At 43.0% G+C, this 27,407-nt stretch overlaps 1 protein-coding gene across 3 annotated transcripts in view; it reads left to right on the forward strand.

The window, feature by feature from the left end:
- LOC132870525 (GTPase IMAP family member 8-like) overlaps window positions 1-27,407 on the forward strand; it is a 44,978-nt gene that overhangs the window by 7,099 nt on the left and 10,472 nt on the right. Inside the window, exons 1-3 of one of the 3 annotated variants that reach the window (XM_060904195.1) lie at window positions 19,643-19,667; window positions 23,062-23,112; window positions 23,456-24,073. In XM_060904195.1, coding sequence (XP_060760178.1) covers window positions 19,652-19,667; window positions 23,062-23,112; window positions 23,456-24,073 — 685 coding nt within the window. In that variant the 5' untranslated portion in view covers window positions 19,643-19,651. Of the gene's footprint in view, window positions 1-19,642; window positions 19,668-19,791; window positions 20,111-23,061; window positions 23,113-23,455; window positions 24,074-27,407 lie in introns of those variants that run through there. The other 2 variants (XM_060904197.1, XM_060904196.1) reach the window with 2 other exon arrangements.

Consider the following 27,407-nt stretch of genomic DNA (forward strand, 5'->3'; position numbering starts at 1 on the left):
TCAGGGCACTTGGGCAGTGCTTCAAGATAGATATGGGAGTCCATTCATTATCCAAAAGGCCTTCAGAGACAAGCTTGTAAAGTGGCCAAAGATTGCTGCCAATGACCCAATTGCTCTTAGAGAGTTTGCTGATTTTCTTAGAGGATGTGCCGAGGCCATTCCACATGTAAAGGGACTAAGCATTCTGGATGATTGTGAGGAGAACCACAAACTTCTTAAAAAGCTCCCTGATTGGTTAGTGCGCAGGTGGAGTCGTATTGTCGTAGAAAAATTAGATGAAAGTGGAAATTATCCAAGCTTTGTGCATTTTGCTGAGTTCATGGCAAAGGAAGCACGAATAGCATGTAACTCCATTGCTTCACCATTTCTGCTGAATATCAAAACAATGGATGAGAGGATTTCACAGCGAGTTAAAACCTTAAGCACAGTCACTGAAGCGAAGGACTCTTCTATAGAGACAGAACAGTCAAAAGCATGGCCACCTTGCTTATGTTGCCAAGATGCAGCTCATGGTGTTGCTAGATGTCCAACCTTTGCTGTAAAATCTATAGATGCTAAAAGAGCGTTCATTTATGAACATCACCTTTGTTTTGGCTGCTTAAGGAAAGGACACATTACTAAAGACTGTAAAAGGCGTCATACTTGCAACACGTGTGGTCGACGTCATCCAACATGTCTGCACATAGAAGGAAGAGTAACTCCAAATGAAATCACGCCAGCTGACCCTGGGGCCATGGGGGAACGCACAACTGAGGAAACACATTGTTAATTCACATGCCTTGACACAACATGCTTTAGCTACATCTAGCATTGTCCCTGTTCTTGTGTCTTCAATAGCAGTATCAGGGAAGGAAGTTCTCACTTATGCATTACTTGATACACAAAGTGACTCTACTTTCATATTAGATGATTTAGCTTCTGAACTCGGTGTGCCCGGACTTCCAGTACAACTTAAGTTGAGCACCATGACTGCTGCCAATATAGTAATAGCAAGTAAGGTTGTTAGCAGTCTACAGGTTAGAGGGCTGAACTCTGAATTGTATGTGAAGCAAGCCTATACTCGGGATTTCATTCCAGTCGATAAGTCACACATTCCCACTAACAGCACTGCACTCCAGTGGTCATATTTGAAACATCTAAAGGGCAAAATGTCACCTTTGCAAGATTGTGAAGTGGGACTACTAATTGGTTATGACTGCCAGTCAGCATTAGCCCCCCTTGAGGTCATCGCAGGCAGTGAAAATGAACCCTTTGCTCAAAGAACTGCATTAGATTGGAGTATCATTGGGTCAGTGAATCCCCATTTAGACAGGCAAGGAAACCAAAGCTTTGTTCATCGAATTTCAGTAAGGGAAATCCCAGTGCCCTCTGCCCCAGAAGTAATAAAGGTGTTGGAGTTTGACTTTAATGAAAAGACCCACGAAGATAAATATGTGTCCCAGGAGGATGTTCAGTTTATCCAGTTCTTGAGTGCCAATATTAAGCAGAAGGACAATGGGCATTATGAGATGCCACTTCCCTTTAAGGGCACTGATGCACCAATTATTCCAAATAATAAGAAGCTGGCTACCATTAGGCTACAACACCTGAAGAAAAGGTTGAAGGCAAACAAGCAGTATTATGATCAGTACACAGCCTTTATGAAAGACATAATGGATAGAGGTGATGCAGAATTGGCCCCGGCAGCTTCCGAGAAAGAAATTGTGTGGTATATCCCACATCATGGGGTATACCACCCCAAAAAGCCAGATAAACTTAGAGTTGTGTTTGATTGCTCTGCTAAGTTTAATGGAATATCCTTGAATGACACACTGCTAACAGGCCCTGATTTGACCAACTCCTTGGTGGGAGTACTTTTATGATTTAGAAAAGAGGCTATTGCTGTGATTTGCGACATTGAGAAAATGTTTCATCAATTCTCTGTTGTGCCTGAATGGAGGGAGGTCAATTGAATGCAGAGCCTCAGGAAAATAGAATGACAGTCCACCTTTTTGGTGCCGCCTCCTTGCCTGGGTGTGCTAATTATGGACTCCGGTATCTGGCACAACAACATAAGATGGAATATCCTCTAGCATCAGCCTTTATAGAGAACAATTTCTATGTGGATGACGGGTTGATTAGTGTTCCAACAGAGGAAGAGGCTAAATAATTGATTGTCGGGGCACAGCAACTTTGTAGGAGTGCAGGTTTGTGTTTGCATAAGTTCAATTCAAACCGAAGACAAGTACTTACCTGTGTAGCTGCATCAGAAAGAGCAGAAACTACTGATCCTCTCAGTCTTAATCCAGGTATTGTATCAGAAGGACATATACTTGGGATTCAGTGGTCCATGGAAACAGACACATTCACTTTCAGTATGGACGTCAAAGACTACCCTCCAACTTGCCGTGGTATCCTGTCAGCTGTCGCTTCTCTGTATGACCCACTTGGGTTTGTAGCTCCATTTACCATGAAAGGAAAATGTATCCTGCAGGAGCTATGTCACCGAGGCGTTGGGTGGGATGATCCCATTCCTGTAAGTTTGCAATCACGGTGGGAGGAGTGGAAGAATGGACTAAGAAAGTTGAAGGACATCACTATACCCCGATGTAATGCCTCGCACAACCTTGGGAAAATTGTCAGGATTGAGCTGCACCACTTTGCGGATGCTAGCAGTACAGGATATGGGGCGTGTTCCTACCTAAGATACATGGACAACAAGGGAGAGATCCATTGTAGCTTTGTAAAGGCAAAGGCAAGAGTTGCCCCAGTGAAAATTTTAAGTATTCCAAGATTGGAGTTGTCAGCGGCTGTTACTGCTGCTAGAATGAGTATCATGTTAAGAACTGAATTGCAAATGAAAATTGATGAAGAATTCTTTTGAACTGACTCTCAGGTGGTGTTGGAGTATATTTTTAATGAAGCACGGCGGTTTCATGTATTTGTGGCCAACCGCGTGCAATTGATAAGGAGTAGTACAGATCCAAATCAATGGCACTATGTTGATACAACACAAAATCCGGCCGACCTTGCCTCAAGGGGTGTCAGCGCAGAGGAAATCATGTCATCTAACTGGCTATGTGGACCCAAATTCCTGTGGGGAAAGGATGTGATGCTACCCCCTAAGGCCTCAATTGAATTGCTTGTCGGAGATCCAGAGGTTAGAGCAGTCCAGGTATTTGCTACTCAAGTTAGTAAAACAAGTGATATCTTAAGACATTTGGATCGGTTTTCCTCCTGGACAAAGCTCATCAAGGTGATTGCAAGGATTAAGAGAATGGGATCCAAAGAAACTTCATCATATGCTGACTGTGTGTCTGTTGAAGAACGGAAGAGAGCTGCAGAGATCGTGATTGAAATGGCCCAACAACAAGCCTTCGCATCAGAGATGAAGGTCCTCCAAACGAGTTGCAATGGCACGAGTCTTCCAAGTTCAAGTTCTCTGTTTTGCCTGGACCCCTTTCTAGAAGCAGGTCTACTTCGTGTTGGTGGGAGACTGAAAGAGGCAGCACTGAGTCAAGAGCTAAAGCACCCCATCATTCTCCCAAAGGGCAGCCATATTACAGAGTTGATAATAGCTTATTATCATACCCAGATCTGCCACCAGGGGTGTAATCAAACATTGATGGAGCTGCGAAATAATGGCTTTTGGGTTCAAGGTGGGAGTAAGACTGTAGCCAACTTTGTTCACTGTGGCAGCGGGGGTGTGGTCAAGCACCGGTCTGTGACAGGAGGGCGGAGTTGGGGAAGGTAAGTGGCAGAATCGCTTCACCCCACTGTAGCGAAGATCGCGTGTGGGTGGAGCACAGAGGACGGCAGGACAGAGATCAGGTTTAGCTATCGGCTTTATTGCCACACTTTTCAGGTTTACAATAATGTTCAAATAGCGAGAGAGACACACAGACACACAGCGTCTCGTCCGGGGATCATCTCCTCTGCTCTCGCTCTCCCTCCTTAAATAGGGCGGTTTACTGGGGAGAACACACAAAACACAGGTTAATGACACTCAGGTGAAGCGATTCTGCCACTTACCTTCCCCAACTCCGCCCTCCTGTCACAGACCGGTGCTTGACCAAGCCCCCGCTGCCACATTCACAAATGTGTAAAATGTCGAAAGCTTAGACGACCTGTAGAGGAACAAAAGATGGCAGATCTCCCCAAAGAACGCTGCCAAGTTTCAGCCCCCTTCACATTTTGTGGGATGGACTGCTTTGGCCCATTTATAGTTAAAAGGGGTCGAAAGAAGTACAAGCGATATGAGCTCATTCTTACATGTTTGTATTCACGTGCAGTCCATATTGAAATGTTGGAAGACATGTCTATGGACTGTCTTATCAATGCCCTAAGATGTTTTGTTAGTCTGAGAGGAGCTGTCAGTCAGCTACGCTGAGACCAAGGCACAAATTTTGTTGGCGCTAAAAATGAGCTCAAAGAAGCCCTTAAGCAATGCGATATAAAGGCACTAGAAGTTTTTCTGGCAGATAAGCAATGCGAATTCATATTCAGTGCTCCTTCTGCTAGTCATGCAGGGGGCATTTGGGAGCGCCAAATCCGTACAATCCAGAATGTGTTAAATGTTACTGTTGCTCAATGCTCAGGGAGATTAGATGACTCATCTCTCAGAACACTGTTCTACGAAGCAATGGCTATTGTAAACAGTCGACCTTTAAGTGTTGAGGGAATTAACAACCCCCATTCATTGGAGCCTTTGACTCCAAATCACCTTGTCTTGATGAAGTCCAAAATTGCCTCGCCACCACCTGGAAAGTTTGTGAGGGAGGACTTGTATGTTGCAAAAAGGTGGCGCAGGGTACAATACCTTGTTGAGCAGTTCTGGAGTAGGTGGAGGAGAGAATATCTCCAGAATGTTTCCTTGAGACAGAAGTGGCATGCACCCCGGAGGAATCTAAGGATAAATGACCTGGTCATTATTAAGGAGGATATGCTCCCTAGGAATGAGTGGCATCTTGGACGTGTGATTGATGTCACAGAAGGAGCTGATGGGCTGGTTCGTCGTGTCAAGGTGCAAGTTGGAGATCGAAATCTGATAAAGAAAGGACCCTACACGTTTAAAACCTCAGTTGTTGAACGGCCTATCCAAAAATTATTCTTACTACTTGAAGCTTAGTAAACAGTTTCCACCCACACCACATGCATTATACATTTTTATTTTATTTTTTTCTTGTATGTAAGAATTTAAGATGTGCTCTATGCCTAGAAATCATGGGTGATTCATATTCGTTTGCACTTCATTCATCATAACATGATTTGGTGGGAGTGTAAGTGACCGCTTATGTTCTGCAACTTTTATTTTGAAATCCCTTGGTGATGATGCGCATGCGCAGACAACAGCTCCAATATGGTAGACATTTTATAAAAGTATATTGACGTTTTTGGTCTGACTTTGAACATACAGCACAGCACACACACATGGCGTGAATCCACCTTTGTCTAAGTTTTAGAAGTTTTTTTTTATGTCTCAACAAAGTTGGAATTCTGAGTTGAAGTGTTTACAAGTGGCAACACGGAGTGTTAATGGATTGCCGAATGGACTGCTAGTTTGCACCCTTGGAAAGTGGAGCGAGGTATGCAATGTCTCTTTTTTTTCTTTTTTGTTTGTTGTTAAGATAATTAGTGAAATGTGTGAACCGTGAGTGTCGCTATTGAGGACATGTGACTATGAATGTTTTGTAATGTGTGTAGGCTGTGCTTATTGGTAAACGTGTAATTATGGTGATGTGAATTGTGAAGGTGTAAGGTGTAGGAATTGTGCTTGTACATGGACTCTTATCTTTATTAATGGACTAGTCTTCTTGTTTGTGAAAGATGTACATTTTGTTATTAAATTTTAGTTTCACGGTGCTGAAAGAACGACGAAATAAATGTGAATGCACCCGTTTCGAGACTCCATCTGCTTTTCCTTCCGAGGGCTTCTACAAGTTGAGTAACTTCGTTTTTGTCCCCTGCCATTTTGAATTCTGTTTTCAGAAAGTGTTCAGATTCATGCTTCCAGTTCGAATTCAACTCCAGCACTGTATAACAACTGTCACATTCCTAATATCAGGCTGCTGCTGACCCAGAGACAACATCAGAAGCGTCTTACCTGGGCTAAGGAGAGAAAGAACTGGACTGTTGCGCAGTGGTCCAAAGTCCTCTTTTCACATGAAAGTAAATTTTGCATTTAATTTGGAACTCAAGGTCCTGTAATCTGGAGGAAGAACGGAGAGGCACAGAATCCAAGGTGCTTGAAGTCCAGTATGATGTTTCAAATGAAATGCAAAATGTTTCAAGTGAAATACAAAATTCAGAATCATCTAAAAAGAGGACTTTGGACCACTGAGCAACAGTGCAGCTTTTTCTCTCCCTTGCCCAGGTAAGACGCTTCTGACATTGTCTCTGGTTCAGGAGGGGCTTGGTATTAGGAATGTGACAGTTGTAGCCCCTTTCCTGAAGACGTCTGTGCGTGGTGGCTCTTGGTGCACTGACCCCAGCCGCAGTCCACTCCTTATGAAGCTCTCCCAAGTTCTTGAATCAACTTTTCTTGATGATCCTCTCAAGGCTGTGCTCATCCCTTTTGCTTGTGTACCTTTTCCAGCCAGCCTTTTCAGCAATGACCTTCTGTGGCTTATCCTCCTTGTGGAGAGTGTCGATGATCATCTTCTGGACATTTTTTGAGATATTTTGACACATTTTGAGATGCACATATATATATATAATGGGAAAGAAAGTACACACTTCTTCAATTCTAGATTTTTATTTAAGATGGCGCTCCCCAGAGAGTGACGTCGCGGAGCTCTCCGAGTCAAGTTACTTCTTTGTCTTCTTTTCCTTCTTACTTTTTTGTGCCGAGTTAAGACACACTCTGCTAACGTTTTTTATGATTGGGCGATCTTATTACAGCTGAGACAGCGGAGTCATTTCAGACTTTTTGACCAGAGCATGCTGGAATCCTACCCTGAGCTAACATGCTATGCTGACTTGATGCTAGGCCGGCCCCCGACAGGGAGCTCCCCTGAGAACAACAGGCCGAAGCGGAGGTGCGGCAGACGGGGAGGAGCTGACCGAAGGCTCTGGCGCTTGGTTAGCAATGGAAGGCTAACCCTCCCGGTCATATTGTTTGCAAACATTCAGTCTCTGGAAAATAAAATGGACGAACTCCACGCTTGGATTTCCACGCAGAAGGACATTCAGGATTGCTCCATATTGTGTTTCTGTGAAACCTGGCTGGGGGAGAGGACACCCGACGAGGCAATAACACCAGATGGCTACACGGTCTTCAGAGAGGACTGAAGCGCTGTGGAAAGCGGCAAGACTCGCGGAGGAGGAATGGCCGCCCTCGTCAAACAGTCCTGGTGTACCGACTGTAAGATCATCTCAAAATCTTGTTCTGAAAATGTGGAATATCTGACTTTGAAGCTAAGACCATTTTATCTGCCCAGAGAACTGCAATGCATCATTGTGAGTGTCGTGGATATCCTCCCCTCTGCCAAGGAGAAGGCTGCACTGAAGGAGCTACATGACATGATCAGTGAGCATGAAAACACGTATCCTGATGCTGCCGTCATAATTCTGGGAGATTTTAACCATTGCAATCTCTGGAAAAACATGCCTAAACTGCATCTGTTTGTGACTTTTCCCACCAGGGGAAATAAAACACTGGATCATTGCTCCAGCAACATCAGAAACACCTTCTCAGCTGAACCAAAACCCCATTTTGGAAAGTCTGACCACCTGGCAATCTGGCTCAAACCAGTTTACAACAAAAGGCTCAAGACAAAACCAGTCACAGTCAGAACCGTTAGCACCTGGACTGAAGGTGCACAGGCTAGCCTGCAGAGCTGGTTAGAGGCCACAGCCTGGAGAACTTTCAAAGAACCCACTAATGACATCCACGAATACACAGAGACTGTGAGCGACTACATCAGCTGGTGCACGTCCATATGTGCACCTCCCAGGATTGTGCGTATGTTCCCCAACCAAAAACCCTGGTTTAATGGGGACATAAAACAGAAAATCTGGAAGCGGCGGGAGGCCTTCAAGTCAGGAGATCAAGCGGAGTATAAGAGAGCCCGGTACGAGGTGCAGAAATCCATCAGAGCAGCAAAAAGGGCTCACTCCCATAAACTTGAAAGCTACTACCTCAACCACAACACACGCAGTATGTGGCAGGAATCCAGTCTGTCACAAACTATAGTAGAACCACAGCAACCGCAGACCCCCGAGATGCCACCCTGCCAGATAGCCTTAACACTTTCTATGCCAGGTTCGACAGGCTGAATACGAATACACCCTCAAAAGCTCCCTGTGACCCTACGGACACTGCCTTTCAGGTGACACACACACACACAGGTCCTGAAGGCTCTGAAGATGAACCCCCACAAGGCCGTGGGACCCAACGGAATCCCTCCCAAAATTCTGAAGGCCTGTGGGGAACAACTAGCTGGTGTGTATGCTGACATCTTCAACTTGTCATTATCCCAGGCTGTAGTCCCCCGTATTTTCAAATCTTTCACCATCATACCAGTCCCCAAAAGACCAGACACATCCACCCTAAATGACTTCAGGCCAGTGGCACTCACATCAGTCACCATGAAGTGCCTAGAAAAACTAGTCCTCACACACATCAACCACACAGTCCCGGACACTGTCGACCCCCTTCAGTTTGTCTACCATCCCAATCGATCAGTGGACGACGCGGTAGCAATAGCCCTACACCACACTCTGCAACACCTGGAAAGCAGCAGAATGTATGCCAGGATGCTCTTCCTGGACTACAGTTCTGCCTTCAACACCATCTGCCTGGGCAAGCTGACCGAGAAGCTGACAGACCTTAGTATCCCAACTCCCACCTGCAACTGGATTCTGGACTTCCTGACAGAAAGACCACAGGTGATGAGAATGGGAGGACAGATGACTGCTGAGCTCACAGTCAGCACAGGATCCCCACAGGGCTGCTGCCTTAGCCCCAAACTCTTCACCCTGTATACCCATGACTGTGTCTCCACCCAGGACAACACCATCATCATCAAATATGCTGATGACACCACTATCCTGGGGCTCATCAAGGAGGGAGACGAGTCAGGGTACAGGACCCTGGTAAATAACATTCTTGTCTATGGAGAGAACGACCTCATCCTGAACGCAGACAAGACCAAAGAAATAATACTGGACTTTAGGAAGAATCCTCCCCCTCTACAGCCTCTCATCATCAAAGGGACTGAGGTGGAGAGGGCCGGCAGCTACAGATTCCTGGGACTGCAGGTTACATCTGACTTGAGCTGGACTCTTAACACCACAGCCACAGTGAAAAAAGCCCAGCAAAGGCTTTATTTCATCAGTCTGCTCAGGAAAGCTGGTCTGAACCATCGCCCTCTCACCCTGGTCTACAGAGGACTGAGAGAGAGCATCCTCACCGTGTGGGTGCAATCAGTTAATTATTGAAATTAAGTGATCAGTCTCATTAAATCAGTCTCATTAAATTTGAAGGTTAATAATTAAAATGAATCAATCCCATTGAATCGTTTACTTTGACTCATTTTAATTGAATCATACCATAGAATCAGTCTCATTTGAAGTGAATCATTCAGTGAATCATTTAGTGAATCATACCATTAATCCTGGATAAATTACCAAACAGCTAGATTATGGTATATTTCCAAATTATTATTGATCACTTACTATATTACATAAATCTGCACCTTTTTGAATTCTTTGCGATTGGGGACTTCAGATATTGTTCACACCAACAAGATGAATATACACAGCTTTGATAATAAATGAATTTATTATACAAAGATAAAAATAATAAATCAATATATACAAGCAGTGAGGTGTATATATATATATATGTGTGTGTGTGTGTGTGTGTGTGTGTGTGTGTGTTAGGCCCCTAGGCCTGAGCCAAGGTGTGTGTGTATGAGGGAGCTATAAAATTTGGAATGTTCTTATCTGATGTTTTGGTATGTTGAGTGTGGAGGAGGGGCTTGACCATGTGTTTAGACAAAAGGCTAGTTCTGTATAGCTAACCAAAATGTGTTTGAGCATGAGGTAGGCCCAGATTAGCTTCGTGTTGCTAAGCTAAGACAAAAGGGAAGCTATCTAAAGTGTATCAGGCCTGGTCAGGCCTGTTGAGCACGTGTTTTCTCAGTAACAAAAGGATTCCACACTCATAACATTGCCAAACTCACTGAAATCTTAATAAGGTCAAAATGTGTGTTAAGAGAATTATGTTAGTAAGAAGAATAAGAGAAAGAGAGAGACATGCACAGCCTATTAAAACAAATGAGATTAAACAAACAGAACAATTCAATTCGACATGCTGCGTGTCTAATAGTGTAATGAATAAACCTGGGTTTAAATTCACACTTTCAATAAAGCAACTTCCTAAAACTAGCTTAATTATTATGCCCAAATATATTTTACTCAATATCTTGCCTCTAGCAAAGTTCTGAGAAGATGTTCGCCGTTGCAGAGGTTCGCTGTTCATGAAGCACGTGAGTCGATTCCGTGAGTCGATTCCGTGGACAGAGAACTTCTCTTGATCCAACGCGTCGTTCGTGATGAAAGGAAAGTCTCTGATTAATGTGCACAGAACTTCAATCAGGAGGAATTCTGGTCGCTCCTAATTACAAATTAAAACTGCGTTTGAGCTGCAGTAGTGACGTCACTTCTAATACGAATAAACCGGTTGTAACTCCGGTTGAGTTTAAAGATCGCGCTATTCTAGACTTTTACCTTGGCCAGTGGTTAGGCACAGAACGCGCTGGATGGTGAATCTTGCAAGAAGGAAGTGTTTTCGGGTTTGAGAACATCTCTTTTGTGCATCTAGATTCCTTGGAATCCGGACACGAGAGACAAAGAGCGAAGCTTCCGCCTGGACTTATGCGCGCATGGCAGACTGACATAGATGATCCCGCCCACACGTGATGTAGGTCACGCGGAAGAGGACTGGGAGTTGTAGTTCTTAGAGACAAAATGGCGGCATGATACCTACAGTCCCCCTTTTGGTCTCAGGGGTATGACGGAGTCGTAGCACTGAGAGCACCGTATCGTATCATCGCCGTGTCCATAGTCCTTGAGGTAGACTTGTTCTGCACAGTTCATGGTGTCCTGTGAAGACTGTGTAAACTTGTGAGTTCCAGTAAGACAGTTAGAGACAGAGGAATTTTGGGCATATAATCACTATGGGCATTTGGGGCATATAATCACTATCTAACTAACTAGATCAAAACCACATCAAAAAAAATATTAAACATTGAACATGAAACATGTAGTGTTCAATTTCTTATGCATAAAAAAAACAAGAAAAGAGAAGAAATGAAGGAAGGAAAGAAATATTAGTGTTTGGGTTGGCAAACCTAATCTTCTAGAAATCTTCTGTGTTTGGTAATAGCAGTGGGTGGTCTGGCCAGAGAGCGTGCACTACTGCGGCTAAAGCTGTCAGGGACACAGACCATCTTATCTAACTTGGCATGTATTATGTATGGGTTGCCTGGGCAGACCCAGTGGATGTCTTTAGTGGGGGTGCATATCTCTAAGTCTTGTGGATTCACAAAAATGAGGATAGCACTGCCAAGACTATATGCCAGGTGTATTTGCGATGAATACACACTAGTAATAATAGCGGATTTTAGTATTTTATCTACCATGCTATACTGAAGGGTTATTACTTCATTGGGTTGGTGAAGTCTGACCGGGAATGTTAGTGTACGCTTATGGTTGAGTGATGCGTACAAGTTAGGTGGATAGGATGGGCCTAGCTGTCGTCCACCCCCTTTTGGAGTGAGGACTGTTCAACAAGGTTTGATTCGATTATCATGGAAATAGATATGAAAGCATTTGATTAGGCCTAGATGTCCTAATGTGATACGCGACGGGGAACGGTTTTCCCACGATCGAAAGGTCTCGACCAGGGTGGTAGGAACTTCTCTGAGATTCGGGCATAGTAGGCTTTGTGTCCTTCTACTCTCGAATCGAGATTCTTTTGGGCACCTGTAAAAGGTTGACTGTAGGTGGCGTCGTAGGTCGGCGACATGTTGATGTGCGGTGTATGCAATCGCGACACTCATGGCCTCTGGTTTGTATAGGAGATGCGGGGAAAGAACCGACTCTCGCCCAGTCATCATCCCAAAGGGTGTGACTTCAGTGGCGCAATGAGGGGTGGACCGAATGGCCCTTAGCACCAAGGGAAGTTTCACGTCCCAAATTTTACCATGGTTTGTGATATACTTTCGCAGCATGCTCACAATGGTTTGAATGGCTCGTTCAGCCTGACCAGAGAATTGAGGGTGGCACGCGATATGGAATTTCGCCTCGACGCCTAACATGTTCCACAGCACAGCCATTACACCAGCAGTGAAATGGGTGTCTGTGTCTGAGTCGATGGATAGAGGGAGGTTTTTCAAAGAATTGTGGCCACTAGGGGGAATCGCGATGTCGGGTGTTTTGACACCGGACTCGGTGTACAAAGACATGAACTGAAGTTCATCGGAAATTTGATCTCGCGTGGCGCTCGGTTGATCGGTGTTCGCACTAATCTCGTCGCAACGGTTTTGTGCATATTTTGTGGGATCCAATGACTGTGGGGTTTTGTTTTGTGTGAAGCTGACTAAGTTTATGTCACAGGGCTTGGTTGGGATTGGGTCGCCTTGTGAGAGCCGTGTGTCTGAGAAATGGTGGTGAAGACTTTAGCGCACATGAGAGGTGCGTTTTGTGTGTTTGCCTTCGCCACCAGGGGGGCCCTACATCCTGACCCTCGCCTGCTGTTTCGGAGGGATCTCCTCCCCCTTTCACAAGATATACCCGTGGTTCCTGGCCTAGTCATGCCAGCGAATAGCTTTTTGTCATTTTTCTTGGGCTCTTTTGTTTTATCTGTTGAGGGGTCTGACCTCTCCTGTAACAGTTCTTTAATTTCAGCCAACTGGGCTTTTAAAGAGTCCAACTCTGAGGGGAACTCACCAGGTTGGTCTGAGTCACTGTGTTGGTCATCTCTACCCTTACGTTTAGAGCTACGGTCGGAACGCTTCTGCCGTTTCTGGTCAGAGCGGGGATGACGTTTTTGCTGCCAACCGTTTTGTTCCCTACGACCCTTTTCATGTGATGGGCGATTGCCATAGTCACTGTGGACTTGCCCTCGGTCCCTCCTGGCCTTACCTTGTCAATTTTTCACTCACCTTTGTGATGGTTCGGCAAGGGGCGGTTCGGACCGGGATTTCTCCAGGGTGGTCCCCCTTTTGGAGCTTCGCCTCCTTCTAAGGTTAGCGGGGGCCCATTTGCATCCTGGAGCCTAAGGACTCTGGGTTCATCATCATTTCCGTTTGCGGTTTTGACAATGGTCTCCCAGGTCATTTGGGCTAGTCGCCTAGTTTCCCCTCATCGAATAGCAACCTTGTCGACACGTCAGTGTGACATGGGTCCACACGCTTGGGTGGAGGTTATGTAAGAAGAGAGATATGAAACCTCTATCTTCTTCCAACCCTGGTGCGCTACTACCTTGGAAATAGGCAGTACGTAGCCGTCTGTAATATTCACGAGGCGCCTCAGACTGTTTTTGTTTGATTTGTAATGCACACAATGTCGCGGAGGTTTCGTCCATGTATGGCGCATATTCTTCCCTCATGTAATTGCGAAGTTTCGAATAACTATCGCGAATGTTTGGGGGTAGTGTCTCTAAAAAGGCACGAACGCTACTACTGGAGGTCTTCCAGATTAGTCTAAGTTTTTCACATGTTGTGGCGTTCGGCAGGTCCATCAGGCATCGATCAATTTCTTGTAAATAGTCATTTACATTAGTTCTTTGATTGTCGGGATCGAATTGTTCGACATCTTTGGCAAGTAAGTCAATTTGCCGTAAGCGAAGGGTTTGGTGCACGTCCTTGTGCGACCTTCTTGGCTCTTCTGAGCACTCACTATCTAAGCTACTCTGGTGTTGTTCCCGTTTCGCACTAGATTCATAGTCTGATTCATCTGAAGATTGATCAGGGGTACTATAGCACACTGACCTGGGTGTACTAGGGTCCTGGGCTCCAGATGAGTGCAGGATGGCTCCATCTTGGCTAAACGACGGAGTCGAGTAGCGAGTTGATGGAGTTTGGTGGGGTGTCTGGTCCTTGACCAGATCATTTACGGTGTCCGGTTCAGACGCCTCTTCCCGCTCTGAGCTTTGGCACATTGTTGGGGGTCTTTCACGCCCCTCGCGCTGCTCTTGGGGGGTCTGCTCCTGGGCAGCCCTCTTAGCAACCATTTCGGCTTTCTCTAGCCATTCGGTGCAATCGTCAAGGGAGGTCTTCAAGAGCTAACGCTCCCTATGTAAATCATTATTATCGGCTGTCAGCTCGGCGTTGCTGGTAGTCAGCCTTTCAACCTCTCCGCGGAGGCTTCTGATTTCTGAATCAGCATCTTGGAAGTATGATAGGAATAGCTTACCTAGTGCCGCTTGGACACTAAAAGTTGTTCTTTTTGGATCTCTCTCATGTTTGTTTGAATTGTCTCTGTTGTTTTGGCATTCACTCTCACTCGTGCTCTTAATGTTTGCCTTCCCGGAGGCAGAGCAGTGAATGAGATCTGCGATGACCTCCAGGAGAGACACGTCTTGAGCGGTGTCTTCCATTTTTGAGACACGAGGGGATGCCATTTTACTTAGGCTGGATACTAGATAATTAATCAATGAGTTAATTATTAATTAATCGTTATTAATTAACATTAACTTTTAATTAATAAGGTTTATTGGTTTGGAAATGCTCTCTTATCCTAAGCTGAATAGGTTATGAGTATTTGTGATATGGTTATCACGCTACTGTTAACCGTTTTAACACACCTGGGGATATTGAATTAAACTGATAGTTTATTTGTTGTTGCAACAATATTCAAGAAGTCAACAAACCAATCGCCTCACACAGGGCACCAATTACTGTGGGTGCAATCAGTTAATTATTGAAATTAAGTGATCAATCTCATTAAATCAGTCTCATTAAATTTGAAGGTTAATAATTAAAATGAATCAATCCCATTGAATCATTTACTTTGACTCATTTGAATTGAATCATACCATAGAATCAGTCTCATTTGAAGTGAATCATTCAGTGAATCATTTAGTGAATCGTTCAATGAATCATTTAGTGAATCATACCATTAATCCTGGATAAATTACCAAACAGGTAGATTATGGTATATTTCCAAATTATTATTGATCACTTACTATATTACATAAATCTGCACCTTTTTGAATTCTTTGCGACTGGGGACTTCAGATATTGTTCACACCAACAAGATGAATATACACAGCTTTGATAATAAATGAATTTATTATACAAAGATAAAAATAATAAATCAATATATACAAGCAGTGAGGTGTGTGTGTGTATATATATATATGTATATGTGTGTGTGTGTGTGTGTGTGTGTTAGGCCCCTAGGCCTGAGCCAAGGTGTGCGTGTATGAGGGAGCTATAAAATTTGGAATGTTCTTATCTGATGTTTTGGTATGTTGAGTGTGGAGGAGGGGCTTGACCATGTGTTTAGACAAAAGGCTAGTTCTGTATAGCTAACCAAAATGTGTTTGAGCACGAGGTAGGCCCAGATTAGCTTCGTGTTGCTAAGCTAAGACAAAAGGGAAGCTATCTAAAGTGTATCAGGCCTGGTCAGGCCTGTTGAGCAAGTGTTTTCTCAGTAACAAAAGGATTCCACACTCATAACATTGCCAAACTCACTGAAATCTTAATAAGGTCAAAATGTGTGTTAAGAGAATTATGTTAGTAAGAAGAATAAGAGAAAGAGAGAGACATGCAAAGCCTATTAAAACAAATGAGATTAAACAAACAGAACAATTCAATACGCTGCGTGTCTAATAGTGTAATGAATAAACCTGGGTTTAAATTCACACTTTCAATAAAGCAACTTCCTAAAACTAGCTTAATTATTATGCCCAAATATATTTTACTCAATATCTTGCCTCTAGCAAAGTTCTGAGAAGATGTTCGCCGTTGCAGAGCTTCGCTGTTCATGAAGCACGTGAGTAGATTCCGTGAGTCGATTCCATGGACAGAGAACTTCTCTTGATCCGACGCGTCGTTCGTGATGAAAGGAAAGTCTTTGATTAATGTGCACAGAACTTCAATCAGGAGGAATTCTGGTCACTCCTAATTACAAATTAAAACTGCGTTTGAGCTGCAGTCGTGACGTCACTTCTAATACGAATAAACCGGTTGTAACTCAGGTTGAGTTTAAAGATCGTGCTATTCTGGACTTTTACCTTGGCCAGTGGTTAGGCACAGAACGTGCTGGATGGTGAATCTTGCAAGAAGGAAGTGTTTTCGGGTTTGAGAACATCTCTTTTGTGCGTCTAGATTCCTTGGAATCCGGACATGAGAGACAAAGAGCGGAGCTTCCGCCTGGACTTATGCGCGCATGGCGGACTGACGTAGATGATCCCGCCCACGCGTGCCGTAGGTCACACGGAAGAGGACTGGGAGTTGTAGTTCTTAGAGACAAAATGGCAGCATGATACCTACAACCGCAGGCATCACTGTTTGGTATGGTAATACCACACAGGCAGAGAGGAAAGGGGTGGTTCTCCACTATAGTTGCAAACTGGTGTCACCTCACTTAAGTATTCTGAGACCAGGCCTTTAAATAAAATCAGGGTGTCTGTGTTCATATGCCTTCCTATTGATTATAAAAATTAATTGATATTAAATTTTATCCACTCAAATATAATAGTGTTGGTAGAATTTTTCATTGGAAGTACCCAAGGGGGTCCAAAATGCGTGTCTCATACATCCCAGAAGGAAAATAAACCCTTGCTGAAAAATATTTATTGGTGTTATTATTTTGTGTCACCCATTTAAATATGATCAATATTGTCCATGCAGCATGAAGAAAAGCACATTTTGAAAATATTTCCAATACTAGTCAGAAATTTTCCCGCCAAGAAATTGATTTTTGGTGTCCCAAGTAATTAAGTCAGTACACTAATGGCCCTTTTCCACTACCCTTTTTCAGCTCACTTCAGCTTGCTTCAGCTCACTTCAGCCCGACACGGCTCGCGTTTCGACTATCCAAAAACAGCACGACTCAGCTCGCTTCAGCCCTGCTTAGCCCCCAAAACTCGCACAGTTTTGGAGTGGGGCTGAAGCGAGCCAAACCGAGCTGAGTGAGGCTAGGGGCGTGAGGAGACACTGCCCTGCGCGCTGATTGGTGAGGAGGAGTGTCCTCACATGCCCACACACGCCCCGCGAGCACGCTGGGATCTGTAAACACCGTAAACCCGGAAGAAGGAGAATTACGAATTACGAGAATTATGAAGCCTTATGCGCCTCGCCTCATCTATACGCTGTTGGCGTTGTCGGTGACAACAAGCCACAGCACCAAGACCAGCAACACTAACGACTCCATGTCCTCCATGTTTATTGTTTACTCTCCGGGTTGTGAGACTACCGCTTAAAAGCTCACTGATGTCACTGTTTGCGCCGCCAAACGACATCACCTGACGTCCACCCACTTTCGCTAACTCCACCCAATGTGTCCACCCACTTCCAGCCAGCACGGTTCAGCGCGGTTGTAGTCGAAATGCAACTCCAACAGCCCCACTCAGCTCGACTCAGCACGGCACGGCTCAGCCGCGTTGGTAGTGGAAAAGCGGCATAACAGTACTAACTAGAGACACCTGGGGAAAATGGACAGAACTATTCTAATGAGATGACTGCAGTGCATTGTGGGAATCCCACAAGTTCAAGGGAGGGAAACATTGAATTTCATATTGTGGTAGTTTTCCAGCATTGTTCAGGTTTGTATGGCAATTTTTAACAGAATTTATAATAGCAGTCAATACACTAACACTTCTAGAATGATGTAGGCCCAGCTTTGTCATGAAAACATGTTTGTGCCATGAATGTGAGTTAGAAGACCTTTCAACTAGACTACAATGCACAGGCATCATATACACATCTGCACCCTGGTGACCAGATGATGAACTATTTGTCCATACACTAACAGTCCATACACTAACACCGGGGTCTGTTTGTGTACTGACTATTGTGTTAGTGTACTGACCAATCTGATAGGATGACAGTTTGATGTCTCTCAATCCCTTTTGTCAACCTACTAGTATATAGGCCTATACCTAGTACATGTATCCTACCAGGATATCTTTAAAGGTTTTCTGATTAGGCCTAGTCAATTTCTGAGAGTGTCTGTGTACTGACTTAAATTTGAATTTGCCTCTCCCCCCCACTCACCTTTTACAAACTTAATTTTACTTCCAGCTTTTTACTACCATTTTTGAGGTTCAAAAATTAAATCTATTACTGTTCTGCTCAAATAATCAACTTCGTTGTCTTATTTTTGAACATGTCAGTACACAAACATGCTGTCAGTACACAAACGCTGCACCCTTTTAATACATATATTTATTGTTCTATTGTGATAAATATATATTTTCAAATAGAATTATTTATAATAAGGCCCAGATTTGTAATTGGGGTCAATTACATTTTGATTTTTGTCAGAGATTATGGATTTATTAGGCATTTCAGAGACCTGTTTGTGTACTGACAGAGACAAGGGCAACCTTGACCTTGAAATGACCTTGAATTTTGCCATATCAAGCAATAAGATACTTTGATAAAACTCCAAAATTGGCTACCAGAATTCTGCCTTATGAACTTATCAGTTTGCTCAAGGTCCATATCCCAATTTGCAACTCTAGTGGAGAACCACCCCAAGCTCTGCAAAGAGTCATAAAGACTGCGGAGAGGATCATAGGGACAAAACTTCCTTCCATGGACTCTATGTATGTGCAGCGCTGTCAGAAAAGAGCAGAGGGAATCATCAGAGACTCACTCCACCCAGCTCACTCTCTGCTCAGACACAAACACTACAACCTGAGACACAGCAGAGCGGACAGCATCATCACTCATAGAACACGGTTCTTCAACAGCTTCTTCCCTGCCACAGTCAGACTGATGGCAAAACAAAACTATTGAATAAGTGCAACAATAACCCATTACTACCTCACTTCACTTGTCATATGCAATGTGATATATTATTATCTGTGAAATAGGATTATGTGTTATATACCCTCTGATAAATGTGCAATATTCTAACTGTGCAATATCCCCACATAACTCTCATCCCCCTCCCAAAATGTGCAATATTTCCATACAACTTTCCCCTCTTTTCATAATCCAGGAACAGCACTCAGGACTAGCCTTTTATTTTATTACTGTTATTTAACATTTGCCCTCTCCTTCTGTTTAATACTTGTATTTAAAATTTTGTACATATTACCACCTTTTTGTATAGTGCTTTATATTTATTATAGTGTTCCATTTCCTAACATTGTATTGTATAGTGTTTATATATTTCATATTTTTTATTATAGTGTTCTATTTCCTAAACTGTTGACTCTGAGAGCCCTGCACAAAAATTCCAATGTCTCTGAACTGTTGGGTGATGCACAAATGACAAATAAAAAACCTTGACCTTATAAAGGCTTCAACTTTTCACCAGCATTCAGAAAACAGGTGGGAAAAGATAAGTACACAATCATTCAGAGAGTAATGAGCAGCCAGGTTTTACTCACGAAATTCATAAGATGATTTAATCAACCAGAAGTGTGACGTTAGCCCCGGACAGGTAAAGTTGCTTTCATTTTCCATTTCAGTGCTGTTACGAAATGGCGTCGAGTAAAGGTAAGCAGCAACACATCTTTTATTCAGAGTACTATATCACACGCTTTAAAGGTTTAAAATGTTAAAAGTTTTCATCATTTGTTAAAACTCGTTTCACTCTTCAGCCATATACGGGTTTTATAGGACTATTTTATAAGATCAGCCATGTCAGTATTTTTCTCCAGACTCCTCTGAGAAAGTTACTGAACCGGTTCCTGTTTTTCACTGAACTCAGAAGAGTCGTCCGGGAATCTTAGTCCGGAGGCCTGTGTCCGGGATTTAAAACAAGAAAAATAATTATGCAGATGTCACCTCGTACTGGGAAAAACCCTCTGATCTGATGTCCTTTGATCAGGAGGACAGAGTGGCAAGAGGAGCCTTGTGATCATGCGTCTAACAAGCGAGAGCAGAATGAAAAAACAGGCCGAGGTTCAAGGAGCATTTAGAAACCAGAGTTAAAGCAGGTAATGTGTCAAATTAGAGGAGCGCTGGACGGGAACTGATCTGATACTGAGGGACGGAATTGTCTCTTTTTGCAGTTAATTTTAACTCCCTCTCATATATAATATATAGTCATGAACCGGCTCAAATTCAAGACAAAAATCAGGGAGACCACAAAAATAATCAAAATTAACATATAAACTAAATTTATTTAACGAATATTAAAACAAAAACAATTAAAATGATGTAAATCAAGGAGGTCAGTAGTATAGTGAGTGTGTAAATGAAAAGAAAAATATTGTAAATGAGTACTTTAAATAAAGAAAAGACTGACCACACCCAAAACAAAACCTATCCCAATGTCCAGCCTGATGGAAGGAGAGAGAGAGAATTAACTGCATCAGTCCTCTTATATAGTAATCAGGAACTGAGTAGGTGCAGGTGTAACTCCCAGTCTCCTGAACACAACAGGACCACCTCCTGAAGAGGAAGAGGAGGGAACAACAAACAAGGAAAACCAAACAGCAAAGAAGGGGTCATGGGGTCATCACTATCTATCTATCTATCTATCTATCTATCTATCTATCTATCTGTGTGTGTGTGTACTTTATAAAAGTTAAAAGTGGTAAGACTTTTTTTTGCAAGAGACTCAAGTGTGACTGGTTTTTGGAAAATGCAATGGGGCGATACTGTACTATTATACTATACTGTACTATTATACTATACTGTTTCAGTCGGTTACTACAAAGTCGTCTCTGGCTACTATGACAGCACGACACCTACATAAAACACGCAGTGCTGCTAACACACCGCTGTGCTGCTGCTGTGATCACTGTACTACTGATCCGCCCAAACCACTTTGTTTATTTCACCCCAAAATCAGCCCTTTTCCAGTGCATTTTGAAAACTGCTGGACAGGACGGTTGGAAGAATAACTGGTTTATTTTTTTTTAACTTCATCTCATTATCTGTAGCCGCTTTATCCTGTTCTACAGGGTCGCAGGCAAGCTGGAGCCTATCCCAGCTGAATACGGGTGAAAGGCGGGGTACACCCTGGACAAGTCTCCAGGTCATCACAGGGCTGACACATAGACACAGACAACCATTCACACTCGCATTCACACCTACGCTCAATTTAGAGTCACCAGTTAACCTAACCTGCATGTCTTTGGACTGTGGGGGAAACCGGAGCACCCGGAGGAAACCCACGCGGACACGGGGAGAACATGCAAACTCCACACAGAAAGGCCCTCGCCGGCCACGGGGCTCGAACCCGGACCCTCTTGCTGTGAGGCGACAGCGCTAACCACTACACCACCGTGCCACCATTTTTTAACTTATGTAGCTCAAATAATATAATAAGTGAGTTAAATTTACCCAGTTGCTGGGTTATAGAAAACAACCCAGAATGAGTTAAAACAAGAAGCCATGGTCATCACTATCCCCAGCCACAAGGATTTTATGAACAACCCAGCATTTTAGATGGTACTGTCCAGTCATGGCTTAAACAATTCAGTAGGGCTCCAGATAAAGCTGTCATCTATAAAAGTAATGTAAAAGGACATTGGCTTGCAGCATTGATCGATGTAGAAGTCATATATTTTTAATTTTGAACCTCTTAATACTTAGAACATTATAAGCCCATTGCTTTAATATTGATTTATGTCATAAATGCTATGACACCTTCATAAAACGCTACCCAGCTTTTTTCAGTAGGATGAGCACACAGAGTTGCATTGATGTAGCTTTACGTAATTTCTGAGAAAACGTATCTAGATTGAGTCCAATTGTACAAAGTCCAGTAATGAAAATCAAAGGCCATAACTCTGAAAATAATAATAATTTCTTGTAAATGATTTTCAAACACAACTTAAATCTAAGCATGTAAAGTTTCATTGATGTAGCTCATGTAGTTTCTGAGAAAACTTGTCCATCCGTCTGTTTCAATCTGGACTCCATTCCTACAGTGGGGAAAATAATTATTTGATCCCCTGCTGATTTCATAAGTTTGCCTGGTTACAAAGAAATGAGCAGTCTATAATTTTATGGTACTTTTATTTTCACAAATAGAGACAGAATATCAACAAAACGTCCAGAAAAAAAAACACATATAAAGGTTATAAATTCATTTGTATTTGATTGAATGCAATAAATATTTGATCCCCGACAAACCAGCAAGAATTCTGGCTACCACAGACCAGTTACTGTCTGTGCCCATGAGCCACACAGATTAGTCTGTCACTTTAAGAAAGTACTCCTAATTTCTACTCGTTATGGTTATAAAACACCTGTCAACAGAATGAACCTCTTCCAGCCTCTCCACCACAATGGGCAAGACCAAATAACTTTCAAAGGACATCAGGAACAAGATTGTAGACCTGCACAAGGCTGGAATGGGCTACAAGACCCTCAGCAAGAACATCGGTGAGAAGGAGACAACTCTTGGCGCAATTATTAGAAAATGGAAGAAATATAAAATGACCATCAATCGCCCTCAGCCTGGAGCTCCATGCAAGATCTCACCTCGTGGGGTAAGGATGATCATGAGAAGGATGAGGGATCAGCCCAGAACTACACGGGAGGAGCTTGTTAATGATCTCAAGGCAGCTGGGACCATAGTCACCAAGAAAACCATTGGTAACATACGATGCCATAATGGATTAAAATCCTGCAGTGCCCGCAAGGTCCCTCTGCTCAAGAGGGAGCTCACTTCCTGTTTGATGGCTTGACCACTGATTTTTATTGGCTGCAATGGGTGAACACTTTGGCGAATCAAAAAGTCAACAGATGATGGTTTTGAATCTTGGTCTGAAGATAGTCTCTGCCAAATTTCATAAAGATCGGACAAAATTTGTAACTTGTGGAAACTTAATCATTTTTGATAAAATCCAAAATAGTAGAAAATTCCATATGGTGGAAATTGATGTAATGGTGTGTGTTGAACCCAACTTGATAGAATTTTTCTCCCTCACAGGGTTTTTATGCCCTAAGAGATGTAAAAGCATGCCGATATCTCCACCCACAAGTGAGTATCATTGACTTCACAACATCCAGAGATGATACTGTCATTTGTCTGATGATTTATAATTCTATGAATGAATAAATGTTATGTTTTACAGAACTATATTTGAACAATGTTGTTAAAAAATGTGCCTTAGTTGTTGCATTGTCACAATACCAAGTCAGTGTTGTCCCTGAAAGCAGCTTAAACCCTAATCAATTGGGTCTCTCTCTCTCTCTCTCTCACACACACACACACACACACACACACACACACACACACACACATATACACAGATCAGACATAACATTAAACCACCTGCCTGATATCGTGATCATTCATATTTTGTTTCCTAATAATGTTTCAGTGTCTGAAGTGAGAATTGTGCTGCTGGGGGAAAATGTTCTCCTGACCAGTAGAGTGGGAAACTTCATCCTGGGCAGATCTGCATTTGAGACTGAACTTCATCTTCCTTCAGTAAAGCTGCACAGTGAGAGAGCCAGTGGTCACGTGGAGGGAAGAACCGTCATCATCATCAACACGCCTCATCTCTATAATCCAGATCTCTCTCAGGAGGAACTGGCTCAGAGAGTAAAGGAGTGCATTTCTCTCGCTCATCCTGGACCTCATGTGTTTCTGTTAGTGCTTCAGTCAGAAAAATTCACACATGAGCAACACGACAGAGTCAGAAGCATATTGGAAACTTACAGCCCGCTGTCTCGGAAACGCTCAATAATGATAACTACAGGTGAAGACCATGGATTCATCAGTGAATGTGAATTTAGACACCACAGAATTCAGAATGTATCTAAATTCAATAAACATCAGGTCCTTCAGCTTTTGTGGAAAATAGATGCAGTGGTGAAGGAGACCGGGGGAAGTGCGCTACAAGAGAAGAAACACTCAGGAACACTGAGAAGACATCAGGAACATTTAAGTGAAAAAACAGCAAAAACAGTAAAGGAACAACTGGAGGAGAGTAAAGGTACGTGTAATTTATGGTTTTCAGTCATGACCATGAGATGTTAAAGCTCGAGTAAAATCTACAGTTAAAGCTAGTTTCCCACACTTCAGTGCATGCTATCTATTGCAGCTTCCTCAGAAATGTTCTTTATTGATTGGGTCAACTTCTAAATTAATTAAGAAAGCATTTTATCGCGATACAATTAAATACGTACAGCAGAATGTGGAAGAAGGTTGGAATAGGCAGTAAAAACTCTGATTTAAAACTTTCAGAAAGAAGGACATCAGTGGAAGAAATTAACATTCAAGTTGAATAAATCTACAATTTCTTTCCACTTCAGAGTTTTCCCTCAGCAGTGGGGGGAAGAAAATTGGAATTAAGCTCAAGGCTTTGTGAGAATGTAGTAAAGAACATGCAGTGTATTACAGTGTCAGTAAATGTAAGTCCAAAGGGAACTTTGTAGTTCTGATAGAACGCTAACACCATAAAAAAGCATTTTAATACAAAAAAATGATCAGGTCTGCAAAAAGACCTGATGATCCGTCACCTGTTTCGGTCTATACAAGAGTAAACCCTGATACTGATACTAATGTCTTGTGTAAAGCAGTCTCAGCCACCTTTATATAAAATATTTATGAATAAATAAATAAATAAATAAATAAATAAATAATTCAGCTATATTACATGTCAGTGTTTCCAAGGAGAGATGATTTGTGTTAAATAAGTGCACACCTCACAATCACAGTGGAATTCGAGTATCTTCTGTTCAGATCTCTGTACTCTCATACATTATGGTGACACTAAATACTAGGGAAGTAAACAAAGACTTTATTTGGAGTGAACAGATAATGCAGCCTACATGGATATGAATACAGATATGGACGTTCAATGGAGTATATTTTGGGTTAAAAAATGCATCGAGATCCTCATCTCATCTCATTATCTCTAGCCGCTTTATCCTGTTCTACAGGGTCACAGGCGAGCTGGAGCCTATCCCAGCTGACTACGGGCGAAAGGCGGGGTACACCCTGGACAAGTCGCCAGGTCATCACAGGGCTGACGCATAGACACAGACAACCATTCACACTCACATTCACACCTACGGTCAATTTAGAGTCACCAGTTAACCTAACCTGCATGTCTTTGGACTGTGGGGGAAACCGGAGCACCCGGAGGAAACCCACGCGGACACGGGGAGAACATGCAAACTCCGCACAGAAAGGGCCTTGCCGGCCACGGGGCTTGAACCCAGAACCTTCTTGCTGTGAGGCGACGACGCTAACCACTACACCACCATGCCGCCCGCATTGAGATCCTGCAGGATGAAAAAATTATTTAAATTAAAAAAAGTTTTCATTTAAATGTGCAGTTTTAAAGGCCAGCTGTCACTGATGTTCGTGGGGAGGTTTCAGGAAGAACTCCACTTTAACTTCAAATCAAAAATCTCACAAAAAGATTGAATATAGTCCAGAATGTTTGGACAGAGGGACAGTAGACATATTTCTATTTGATTGAATGCAATAAATATTTGATCCCCTACAAACCAGCAAGAATCCTGGCTACCACAGACCAGTTACTGTCTGTGCCCTTGAGCCACACAGATTAGTCTGTCACTTTAAGAAAGTACTCCTAATTTCTACTCGTTATGGTTATAAGACACCTGTCAACAGAATGAACCTCTTCCAGCCTCTCCACCACAATGGGCAAGACCAAATAACTTTCAAAGGACATCAGGAACAAGATTGTAGACCTGCACAAGGCTGGAATGGGCTACAAGACCCTCAGCAAGAACCTTGGTGAGAAGGAGACAACTCTTGGTGCAATTATTAGAAAATGGAAGAAATATAAAATGACCACCAATCGCCCTCAGCCTGGAGCTCCATGCAAGATCTCACCTCGTGGGGTAAGGATGATCATGAGAAGGATGAGGGATCAGCCCAGAACTACATGGGAGGAGCTTGTTAATGATCTCAAGGCATCTGGGACCATAGTCACCAAGAAAACCATTGGTAACATACGATGCCATAATGGATTAAAATCCTGCAGTGCCCGCAAGGTCCCTCTGCTCAAGAAGGCACATGTACAGCCCCATCTGAAGTTTACCAGTGAGCACCTAAATGATTCAGAGAAGGCTTAGGAGAAGGTGATGTGGTCAGATGAGACCAAAATTGAACTCTTTGGCATCAACTCAACTCATTATGTTTGGAGGGAGAGAAATGCTGAATACAATCCCAAGAATACCATCCCCACCATCACACATGGAGGTGGAAACATTATACTTTGGGGCTGTTTCTCTGCTAAGGGTACAGGACAACTTCACTGCATCTCATTGTTGAAAAGGTATCAGTCAGGGCACGGGTAAAAAAACATTTCCATGCCATTAGATATACCATGGAGCACAGTGAAGACAGTCATCAAGAAGTGGAGAATATATGGGACAACAGTGACATTACCAAGAACTGGACAATCCCTCCAAAATTGATGAAAAGACAAGATGAAAACTGGTCAGGGAGGCTGCAAAGAGGCCTACAGCAACACTGAAGGAGCTGCAGGAATTTCTGGCAAGTACTGGTTGTGTACTGCATGTGACAACAATCTCCTGTATTCTCCATATGTCTGGACTATGAGGTGGGGTCAAAGAAAAACATCCAGGCCTGGCTAAATTTTGTAAAAAAAAAAAATACATCAACTCTCCAAAAAGCATGTGGGAAAATGTGTTATGGTCTGTTGAACTTTTTGGCCACAATTCCAAAAGGTATGTTTGGCACTGCGCATCACCAGAAGAACCCCATACCCACGGTGAAGCATGGTGGTGGCAGCATCATGTTTTGGGGTTGTTTTTCTTCAGGTGGAACAGGGGCTTTATGGGAAATATGAACAGTTCTAAATACCAGTCAATTTTGGCCCAAAACCTTCAGGTGTCTGCTAGAAAACTGAAGATGAAGAGGAATTTCATCTTTCAGCACGACAATGACCCCAAGCATACATCAAAATCAACAAAAGAATGGCTTCACCAGAAGAAAATTAAAGTTTTGGAATGGCCTAGCCAGAGCCCAGACCTAAACCCAATTGAAAATCTGTGGGGTGACCTGAAGAGGGCTGTGCACAACAGATGCCCTCGCAATCTGACAGATTTGGAGCGCTTTTGCAAAGAAGAGTGGGCAAATATCGCCAAGTCTACATGCGGCAGGCTGATAGACTCCGACCTAAAAAGACTGAATGTTGTAATTAAATCAAAAGGTGCTTCAACAAAATATTAGTTTAAGGGTGTGCACACTTATGCAACCAACTTATTGTGCGTTTTTTACTTTTTATGTATTTCCCCCAACAGATTTGTTTGTTTTTCAATTCTCCA

Source organism: Neoarius graeffei, chromosome 22, assembly GCF_027579695.1.
Source record: "Neoarius graeffei isolate fNeoGra1 chromosome 22, fNeoGra1.pri, whole genome shotgun sequence".
In the NCBI taxonomy this organism is placed as follows: domain Eukaryota; kingdom Metazoa; phylum Chordata; class Actinopteri; order Siluriformes; family Ariidae; genus Neoarius; species Neoarius graeffei.